Consider the following 12,170-nt stretch of genomic DNA (forward strand, 5'->3'; position numbering starts at 1 on the left):
AGTAAATCGAATAAATCAAATGTGTACTACAACACGGTAAAATTGCTATCTCAAAAGAAATATCCAAGATAAAATGTTACAACTACTGAATCTTATGGAATTATTTTATCGCGAAGCACTTTGCTTTATCTTCATGATTCATCGCTTCAATCATCGCTGATTGATTTTTAAGCGATAAATGAGATAAGAAAGATTTTTTATGGCAATGAGAAAATAATTACAGTTCATGAGGAATTATGAAATAATAATAATTTGCCATTACTTTTGTTGAAGTGATCGTCACTTCTGAGAAAACTCTACATCTGGTCTTCGGTTTCTCAAACGCCTAAGGTCATCGAAAGCGCATAGACAAAAGAATGCGTCGAGGAAAGACCATAAGCGGTACACGTCCGACGTTGGTTTCGGCAGTTGTTTCAGTCTCAGGGTAACGTTGCTAGTGAGAGGATCTGGATCGGCTTACATAGTACTACATATTTTGTAATTTATTATTCACAATATATATACTTTCAATACCTTGCAGTTTGCCCACGCATTTCTTTAATTCCATCCACTGAATAACCTTAACAACTTTATTACTGAAACACCTTCAAAGATATGATATGTATATAAATTATATAATCAGATTCACAGGACGTCAATTTCAGTTTAAATTGAGAATCGATGAAGACATAGCTAGTTATGTACTTAAACATTTCGCTCGAATATCTAACAAACATAGAATCATATGTAAATAAATGCTCAAATTATCTTTAAACCTTCGTACGTTACAAACATCTGAAATATCGCTTTACACAGAAAATACAAACTTTCCAAATGGCTCGCGTTACACATAAAAGTCAACTTTCAAAGGAAATAGATTCACCCGATAGTTTTAAAGCACAAAGTACGATCTCGCTTGAGGTATCGAATGAGAGCCTCCTATTGAATCGGATGAATTGGAAACGCGTCATCAATTTTAGAAAGTGAGTAGAAATGTGTACCTCGTACAATCAAAAAGAGAGGGGAGAAAAAGGAATAAAAGAAAGAAAAAAATTCGTGAAAAAAACAGGCTAACGAGCCGGTGGCGATGCACAAATCTGCGAAATCAATGATCCATGATATTTTTGCGATACGATGACGTTAAAAACCGACGATAAAAACCAAAGCGTTTACACTGGAATGGCACGAAGCGTTTAATAGACCGATAAATAGATAATAGCGCAGCAAGCCATTCATAAAGCATGAAAATGAGCGTCCTACCGGAAATTCGATGAATACGCGATCGATGAACAGACCTGATGCTTTGCAGAGACGAAAATCGTCGTGAAAAATTTACCGCTTAAAGCGGATCTGGGTTTAAATCGACGAAATGTCGTTTATTATAAAGAGGATTCGTTCGATGGAGCAGCAATTTAAAACCCGTTACGTGGACCAAAAACAAACCAATCGAAACGTTCGTTTTTCGTCGATTGAAAATATACACGAACGATCGTTGCATTGAAAGCAACGAAAATCCTTTTAATATCGCGGATAACAATTTATAGAACGATTATTACACTATTCTAGAGAAAGTAATAGTATATTATTACGTACTCCTATGTTTAAATAAGTTGTATATCAAGAATTAAAATATGAAATTTCGAAAAGGACACGTTCACTACGTTAGGTTTTATGGATAACATTTTACGATACCACGAAACTAATGAAAAATGCTCTTAGTGATAAATAGTCCCTGAAAGATTAACACGCGTAAAATTAGAAGAAACTCGTATTTCAAGTAAAACGCCCACTGGTAACTTTCAGCTAAGATAAAATACTTAAAATTCTGTAGCTAATACATCGTTCAAAATACATGTTTTCACATTCAATAGGATGATGTATCATCTTCCGATTGTTTGTACGTTCCATTATTTGCTTCGGTTCGAAAAATAGACTTTGAAAACGCACTACGTTTTCCAGGACGACCTAATAAAAAAGAACAATTGAATTCGCTTGCAATACTCTGAATTCAGTGAGAGAAAAAAATAACTTCGGCCCGTTAAACGCTCGTTTCGGTGTACACCGGAGAATTATGCGAATTGCATGGCTGATGGATCAATCTCGATTCCACCATACTATTTCCCACGAAAACAAAAACAACCGACGAATTCATGCAAATTACAACGCGAAACGAGTTACATTGTCCGTTTCTGTTTTTCTCTGTTTCCTTGAAAATTTATGTCGCATTGAAAACACGTCGAAGTCTATTTTCCAACATATTCGCGTACCGCTTAACGCCTGGCATACGATGCGGTGTGCTAATTTTATTTCCCGATTTTCCAACGACAGTGACTCACGAATATACTCGAACACTTGCAATCATCTTTTATGAGTACATTATGTGTGTTACACGGAACATTTTGACGTTTCATTGGCACTGTTATGAGACACAACTATCATGATTACATTGATAAAATTCAGAAAATATCTGAAAATATACCTAGAAGCTACAAGATATTCAGTGCAAGTATGTATTTTGTAGAGGTCATAAAATATTTAAACACTCAATTATACATTATATTAATAAATCTCAATATTCGGTTGAACCATATTTAGCGCTCGTTATACGTTTAAGATGGCTATTCATTTTACACACATGTTATATGTGCATATCTTTCCAATAGATATCTTGCAATTTCTATACACATTTTCAGATCGGTTTCACTTTTTAAGAATATCGAAATTACTGTACATTTTGTAGAAATATATAGATAACCAAATAATACGAAATTGCTGAAAAAAAAATAATACGAAATATATTTACATTGCTCGCATTGACATATATATATATATATTTAATACCAGAAATATTAATATTATTACCTCGTATACCAGAAAAGTTTAACAGATTATTCATCGGAGAACTGCGAATTTTCATGCACTTATAGAAAATTTGAAGATGCAGAAATATACAAAATACACACAATATGTGAAGATGTATAAAACACTCAAAATATAGTACTCGTCACAATATTTAACAGGTGGCACAAATTTCTGAGCCTACATTTCATTTTTTTTTAATTATGTTTCTAAAAGTATAGCATAAATGTCCGCAGCCTGTTATGGAACGAGCCAATGCCTTGTTGCTAAATGAAAAGGAAATACTCACCTCTTTCACCTTGTTCCTTCGTTCCCTGGCGATGGGGTCTTTGTCTTCTCCGCCGACCGTCAAAGGAAGTTTACTGGCAGACGCAGGCGGCACGGTTTCCAAAACGTCATCCTTCCGGTGAAGCACTAACGACGATGAACTACTCGCACGCACACGCGAATCACCATTCACTTCCGGTTTCTCCAGCGTCTTCTGTTGCTGATACTCCTCGTCGATTTTCGCCTAAAAATCCGGCCAGATCGAATTGCGACTCGAGATTTTTCGAACGACGGTTTTAATTGATCGAATGCGTGAATTTCGAGGACGAAAATCGAGAATCGATAGAAAACCGATGATCTCTCGTTGAGCTGGTCTCTTTCTAGAATTCACCGATCGAACAAGCTTGTCTTCTCGATATGAGATTCGATTGTTTTCGAGCGTGTTTAAGGAAGGAGCTGAATGTCTGATTTTCTAATTTATGAATTTGCTGCGACCAACAGAGCGGAACGAATACGAAACAGCGAACGATGAATAGAGCGACAGAGGAGAAAATTGAGCGAAGAAAATGAACTTCGGTTCAATGTTTGGAATAATTTGGGATTGCGTTTCTTATTTATGCAAGTAAATGATGTTTATATTAATGAATTTCGCGTACAATTGATTGTTTTTGAAAGAATATTAATTAAAAATACTGTTCAGGCAGACATTCCATTCTTTTATTTCAAACTACAAAAACTAGTGAAACAAATTATAAAAGTGATATTAGCCTGAGTTGTTCTATTAACGTGAACCTTCTATGTAGAGAGCGTTCTATCATAATGTATCCAGATGTCTAGTTTTCGAATATTCGAAGAAATATTTTCAGTGAAATTTATTCTGTTCTAAAAACGATATTCGTTTTATATATTCAGAGAAATTCCATCCTTATATTTTTTGGAAAAACTTGTATTCAGGGAAATAATTGTATGACAATATTATAATAAGATACCATGCGTATGTTAAATAACGAATCGTTCAATTACAAAGCTATTTGAACGGCTGATTCTCGAAACTCCAAAGGTATCAAACACAAGTGTAATATAAAAGTGTAATATCGAACATTAACTCGAAACGTGAAAGAAATGGGTATCTGATCAAACGTACAAAGAGATGAAAAAGTAAAGTTCCGAAAAATTCGTTCAATTTTCATAAATAATTAAATCTATTCGGCATTAACTCGAAAGGAGAAAAAAGTGGATATCTGATGAAGAGTAAAAAAGTAAGGCAAATATTCGAAACAACGATACAATGACTGGAAGAAATGTTGGTCAATTTTCACGAAATGGAACATCGAGGTCAATTATTCAAGGTACGGGATGCTTGAGCTGGAGAAGAGGTCAGTAACATGCGACACAGTCTCTTTGAATCATGAAACGTTCCCATTTATTCAACAAACGATTCCATTTATTTTCCCAGTCGTTTACAATATAGTTTATCAATGTACGCTCGGTCAAATTACCCATTTTCCCGGTTTCGAGCGACGTTCACTCGCGGTTTATACAAAATTTTCGTCTTAAGGACGCGAGGAGCCGTGATACGCCTCGCTCCAATGAAAATCAAATTTTCCCAAACCGCTCGAATGAAAATCAAATTTTTCCAGACCGCTCGAATGAAAATCAAATTTCCCCAGACCGCTCGAGAGATCTTGGACCGCGCATTTATTCGAATACCGTCATCCGAACGCAATCTCGGCTCGAACATGCTTCTTTCGCTTCGCTTCTTTCGGATAACGTTGCTCTCCACAGTCTCGAACGTCTAGTCGTCGTTATAAGAGAACGAAAGGTGAAACGTTGTAATGTATAACGCGTCACTTTGTTTGTTTCCGTTGCGTTCCGATTAAACGCTTCCAACGCTAACTGTATTGCACCGTTTGACGTGAAAAATGGTTTTAATTCAATTTGTCATGGTGTTTAAACTGATGAAAAATTATCTTACTTTCTGTTTGAAAAGTAGGTGCAATTTTGAAGAATTGTTACAACCTCGGATGATTTATAGATTGCTCATCTTCTGATTAATTGATGTTAATTTAACCCTTTTGCATTCGTTCCATTATTTCCTTTATCAAAGATTACGATCCTATCCACCATGAAAATAACATCGAATACATTCTATGTTACACCGTAAAATTCTTTTGCATAGTGTAAAATCTGTAAAATTCGATATCTATGTAAAATTCTAGTATATTAAATATAAATTCTGCCTGTAGATATAGTTGTACCTGGAACGTTATTCATACGAGCACGTGAAACAATTACGAATGGAAATTTACCTTATCTAAGATACCATACTGTTTACAAATCCAGAAAAATTTGATTTTTATCATATGCCAAAAGCACGACGTTTTTCCTCTACTACGCACTATGTAGGTACTCGTAACAGTTTATTAACAAAAATATCGCAAATAGTACTAACACACGTGCATGCTTGTAATTTACGTTAAGTAAAATTACCTATCGTAATTCCATATTTCCATTAATTATACGTATAGCTTAACCATACTCATTACTTTGATTAATAGTTACTGTTCCTTTTAAATTCTCGCATATCTGCGAAATAATTTATGTTATATACAAGCATTGTAACTTTACGTCAGGCGAAGTCAATATTTCTGCTCTGTATTTTAAACAACAACAAATATCTAACTTATTTATCATTTCTATCTTATTCTCCAATCTCTACTACTTCCTTAATTAAGTATTATTTTACCGAATTTCTTCTCTTATACATCATAGTTATGTAACAGTTATTTTATCAGGCTTCGGTTCCTCGCTCGATAAGATCGAATCAATACAACGAATTTTATCGACTAGCGAACAAACACTCTTTATCTACTATCATCATTTAGAGAAAAATTACACTACCGCGATAATTTTCCTCCATTAAATTAAATTTGCACAATGTTTCGAGATACGAGATTCTTAAACGAGCATATCGAAACGTCAAGTATATTCACTGCGTTAAACTTGTTCGTTATCTGGAAATTTACATAAACAGTTGGCATGCAAGTCAACAAATCCTTGAAATACAGTGCAACTTATCTGGCAAATATGGAAAATACAAAAGAACCTAAATAATTTCATTTTATGAAACTAGAAAAAAGTTATTTTCTGAAGCGATAAAGAGACATTTTGTATTTCTCATCAAATTATTTAAGTTCATCGAATTTGTCCAATTTTGTACCTGACTTTACCTATATAGATTCTATTTATTTATTTTAAAGAATTCTTATTAACTTTGCAAATCTTAATCTTACTTGATCCTTATATAAGCAATTACTTTCAAGAAATGACAAACGCTATAATTTTCAATATATACACTGTAATTATATACAACCGCCTAGCTCTATTGTCGTATCTATAAAATAAAAAATATCTATTTCAATATTACACTTAAAAAATGATAGACACCCTAATTTTCTAAACAGCTCAAAGGATACTTCCTTAATGCTCCACAATGTGTGGTAATTAAAGAACGTTCTTCATCTAATAGTGGTAACTTAACATTGCAATAAAACGTTTGTCATTTGACTATAATATCTAATATAATGTTAGAAAAGTTTTGAATTTTATATCCGACTACCTAATCAGATTACGTCTCTATTAAACAAATCTTAAAGACCAGTTATAGGTCTTTTCGTTCTTACTAACTGACCTACAGAATCGAATTCAGTCACTACGCTGTATCGTAACCGTAAACCTTACTATATCGTAGCCAATTATTGCACAGATAAAAACATACAGCAAGGCTTGCTCTTATGCAAATTAGATTTCATAATCGACGTGTATTAATTGGAAAGATCGCGTGTAGATAACGAATCGATGTGAACCTTACAGAAGCAGCGAATTGTCTGATTGAAAAGTACACGTCGATAACGTAATTCACAAGTGTTCGTTTTAAAATCCCGTATTCTTGCAATCATTAGACCGATCGAATTGAAAGCGACAAACAAACATTAATCAATTTGAACGCTACCTATTGCTCGATCATCTGTTCAATGTTAAAGAACGCTATAAGGCAAGAGGTTGAATTTGAACACGATATATTGAGCACGTGTTACTATTAAACCTGTTAAACTGGCGAATGACTGCTGAATTACAGTCGAATTACTCTAGTCTGCACGATGAAATTATCATCAGAATCGCGCTTCAATTTCAGTAAGTCCAACTCATGAACGACCGTTGGTCAAATCTCCTGCGACTCGTGTTAATATTACATCCTGTATAACTACTTAACATAACATGAAATTTTCAACGATTAAGCGAAATTTTAAGCAAAAATGTAACTATATTAATAGGATCATATATCGCATAAGAAATTATTTTTAATTTATGATTCATCGTATAAAAATGAAATATACATATCTATTATGTACTGAATTGCGTTATAGCTCTAAAAATACTAATTTCTTACTTCGTTTCTATAAGAACATCTTTCCTCCTTCCTGTTTAGCAGATGCTGAACTTTGGCTTTTAATTTTACTTCTCTACGCAATTGCATATTTTATAAATAGATCGTGAATATTTATGCGAAATTCATACTCTTATCGATGCAATTAATGAAATAACATCTGAATCAATTTTTCTCAGCTGCTAGACGTTCTAACAAATCCACTATTCTAGACATTTATATATTTTCGCGTATTACATGTATTTATGTGTATTTTTTCTCACATAAAGTTCCCATAAATGCATAAAAGTCGACGATCTAGTTGTAATAAAAGGTGATAACACACGAGCAATAATACGGCCATAATTTTACAATAATTCTAGTAACATAATAATCTGAAAACGATAAAGATATATTTTATAGAATAAATTTTGTCACAAAAAATTATTACGTTTGAAAATAATCGACGTTCACGAACGGTCACGTCTGTAAAATTTCGTTCGCGAGGGAAAATTTACAATGAAAATCTGGCAACGGTTATCGAGAACGGTGCAAACAAAGTTTACACGGAGCAACGCGTTTCGCAACGTTAAACATTCGTCGAACGTATGTCCGCGACGCGATTGAACGCGAATCCCCGATAAATTCTATTATTTCACGGTAACAAGGGGCGTTGGCGTTTCGGGCAAATGCAAAAACGGGCACCGATTCGCGATCGGCTCGTAAATCAAGCTGCAATCTCACGCTCGTCAACTTTAATTAGCCGATAAAACCAGATATGCCTTTCGTTTTCCCTCGCATCGATTTCGATGTTTTTTCTTTTTTTAATATCGCTTTCACCGCGTTCTTCAATATTCTACATATGCCACGTAGATTTCTAGCACTCCCAACGAGCGAATAAACATCGTGAGATGCTCTTGAAATGTTAAAGATACACATGCATATCGTAAACTGCGATAAAAATTTGTTATGAGCATAGTTTAAAATAATGTATCTATTTAAACTACAATTTTACTTAAAGAATGTCTATTTAAGTGTCTATTAAGTTACTATCTAAGTTCCAATTTTTCTTAAAAAATGTATCGTGTTAAATATTAGTTGAAGACAGAAAGAAGAAAAAAGAAGTACATTGAAAAATATTTTTATTTTTTGTATCGTTACTCTACTTTCGATTTTCCATAACTTCAATCAATTAAATCGACAATGTTACATTGCTCCTGTATTATCCTGTATATCATATAATTCAACTTCTCTTTAATTTTCTATGATCTGTAATTTTATTTTGCTACACATTAAAATCAATAACTATAACTTTAATATCAGTTTCATATTAATAAGAGACCTGTTTCTCCTTAAACGAGTTGCAAGAGAAATGTAAAACAGAAGTCATTTTGCGTCATTCTATATAAATAAATAGATATTCTGTAGTTTCTTATATCAAGACTAATAATTATTATTTAATTATCACTCTCTTAATAGAAAACAATTTATCCTCTTACATTTAAAATTAATTCACTTACACGCTACTCTATCGCTTTAATGTCATCATACTTTAAAGTCTCTCTATATACGTATATCGCGATGTTTTAAAGGAATAGACTAGAAGCAACATTCGGCCCTTAAGTACGATAATCAATAAACAGCATATATCTTCATGTATGTTTTAAATCAGGTTAACCATATTCCCTTCCTTTTCTCTCTTTTTCGCTTCTGTTAGAAAATTTCTTAAGCTTGAGGAAAATAAGAAAGAATCGTTATCTATAAATAAACAAAGTGTTAACTCGATACAGACCCTTAAATCAATAAAAACAAAGATGAGATTAGGAAACAAAGAAATGGAGGATCGTAACAGGATTAAAAATAAACGACACAAACATTACCATTTTGTTACGCGTCATGTTACATATATACGTAGCGATAAAAGTGGTGTCTCAACGAGGGTCGCGCCGATGCGTCGGAAATTGTGCTCTGAAATTTTAGGGCGAGAGTCTATTAACGTTGATAAAACTCGTTCTCGCGACCGCGGTACAGACCCGCAGCTCGACGAAAAATTAGATAATTCAATCCCGGCCAATGCGTTTCACACAGCCGCGTTTCACAATGCGCGTAATTTGCTCACCGTTTAGTACACGCGACGCACACATACACTCAAACTATACTGTAATAATATAATTTAATTTCTCTCGTAATATTATATTTAATTTTAAATAATAGATATCAACTTTATTTTGTAATTGTAACGTGTCTACAGTGCGTACCTCGTAATAAACGTTCCATGATTTATGGACCATAGTGTATATAAAACAGTGACATACGTTTCTCGGCTTAACACTGTTTCGTTCTTGCGGCCATTTTGAATAAACTTGTTACTTTTCTAACGTTAGAAAATATCTTCAGTTTGAACACAGTACGAAAAGATCTTATTAACATTCATGACTTCTCGGTTTGATTTTATGTTAAACATCTTTTTATAACATTACAAATCTTGTTTGTTTGGTAATGCAAAGAACAAGGCTGAGATATGAAAATTCAAAGACCGCCAAAGGGTTAAGAAATCGCGGGCGATAGAATACGATCGAGTCCATCGATTCGGACTTCAATATTCCACTGTACGTAAATATCCGGCCACGCAAGACGTTTCACGCGTTTCACATGTTACGATACAGATTACGGCGCAAAAGGAACCAAAAAAGGAAATTACAAACGCGACACGCGAAACGTTAACGAAATGGAGCTCCACACTCCATAATGATTGCGATTCTCGAAGTATCGACGTATCGATCATCGAGTAAAATGCACGACGCTCTAGCATCACGATGGTTAACGAGTATGTACCTCGAGATCGAAAACACGTTAGGAGTTACCGTTATTGCGGGAACCAGGTCGAATAAATAACAGAGAAAGACGAAGCCGTGAATCGATGGAAAATATCGGAAATCACGCACCGTGCGAACTTTTGCTCTGTTACGCGTGCTCACGTGTACCCGCGATACGTCATAGCCGCATGTAAACAAACGAATCGAGAAAGCGTGTAACGGCTGAAAGAACCGAGCACATGGAACGAAATTAAGAAACAAGGACAACGTGGCAATAAAGGTCGTCGAGTTAATGTCAAAGAAGGTACCACTCGATTATAACCAAGGCGAACACGATGACAGACGAGAGACAGAGAGCGCGGCTAGGTTTCAAATAGGCTAGGTAATCGAAAGTCGAATGGAATCGAGAATCGAAAGAAGCGAAAGAAACGTCGAGGCATGACACACGCGCGGACCTGCAGCTTTTGCTTGTCCTCGAGAAGATGTACATCCTGATGATCGATGCCCTCGTGTCCAGGTGGCACAGCATTCGGATGACCCATAGACCCCTTGAGGCCCCCTTGCAGACGAGGTGGCGCCGGTATTAGCAGCTCCGGTCCCGCTTTCTGCATGTGCTGGTACACACGGTAAACACTGTTCACTGCGACGCCGCCGGTGCCCGCACGGAAATCCGGCAGAAAGAAGAACGTAGCGAAACACACGACACCGAACGTCAAAAACACCAACAAGATCACATACTTTTCACGCGGGCGGAACGACCGTCTCGAGAACAGGGGCACCGGCACACCATTCACGAACCGCTGATACGACGGCAGGATGCTCGACGCCGTTGTCATTTTCACGATACTGTCACGTCACGCACGCACCAATGCACTTCCCGTTTTTACAACAAACGAAAACTCGAGCACTCGTGCGCGTTGTTGCCCTTTTCCTAGCCGTCGCACGCCATTACGAATGCGGTGGCACGCGAGCACCACCTGCTCGCCAAACTTGACACTTTATCAAGGACTAAGCGCCAATCAGCTGGCGCGACACATGTGCCAACTACGTGCCACGAGCCACGTGTAATCGATACCCACATTAGTCGGCACAATACCGACATGATACTGCGCGCACTTCCACGGTCGATAAACTGCGTGTTTCCTTTCGACGATAATTTTCAGTATAACAAATGACGATTAGAGGTTTGTAATAAATATAATAATTAATTAATTGTTTAATATTTTTCGTAATTTACTTTGTATCTTTTATATAGTATTTAACTTTGGTTTGATTACTTTTTATATGCAATTATTATATATCTCAACACCAATTTAGATTAATAATAATCAGATAATAAAGTAATAAAGATTATGAGAAAATTAATGATTGACGCTATTCTTCAATGATATTTCCTTATAATTTCTCATACTTTGATATAGAAAAATATATAGCTATATGAGCATATGATTTTACATCCGTAGTGCATTTTACATGTTTAACTACCACCAACAATGCCAGCATTGTTGATGAGAAATTATTGTAAATAAAATATATGATCCTATGGTTCAATTCCACTTCGTGTCTTTGGCACTTACATGTCTTTAAAAGTTAAAAATATTTCAATTACGTATTATAAAAAGATATTGATCACGTGTATATAAGTAGATATTTTAATCAATATTTCATACTAGTAATCGTTATTAAAATAACCCATTTTCCAAACTATATGCTTGAGAATAACGTAGCACATACATTGATGTATCAAATATGGTAAATAGTATGGCAACTAATTGAAATTTGAGCAAAGAAAAAGCTTAAGAAGAAAAATTTAGTGCAAATAT

The 12,170-nt window shown here is 35.0% G+C and overlaps 1 protein-coding gene across 1 annotated transcript in view; it reads right to left on the bottom strand.

The window, feature by feature from the left end:
- Positions 1–11,307, bottom strand: part of LOC132909885 (mannosyl-oligosaccharide 1,2-alpha-mannosidase IA) — a 689,092-nt gene extending 677,785 nt beyond the window's left edge. The window contains exons 1-2 of the mRNA XM_060965078.1: positions 10,803–11,307; positions 3,128–3,349 (exon numbers count right to left, since the gene is read on the bottom strand). Coding sequence (XP_060821061.1) covers positions 3,128–3,349; positions 10,803–11,183 — 603 coding nt within the window. The 5' untranslated portion in view covers positions 11,184–11,307. The remainder of the gene's footprint in view (positions 1–3,127; positions 3,350–10,802) is intronic.
- Positions 11,308–12,170: the final 863 nt, after the last annotated feature.

The sequence above is a fragment of the Bombus pascuorum genome, chromosome 8 (genome assembly GCF_905332965.1).
Source record: "Bombus pascuorum chromosome 8, iyBomPasc1.1, whole genome shotgun sequence".
In the NCBI taxonomy this organism is placed as follows: domain Eukaryota; kingdom Metazoa; phylum Arthropoda; class Insecta; order Hymenoptera; family Apidae; genus Bombus; species Bombus pascuorum.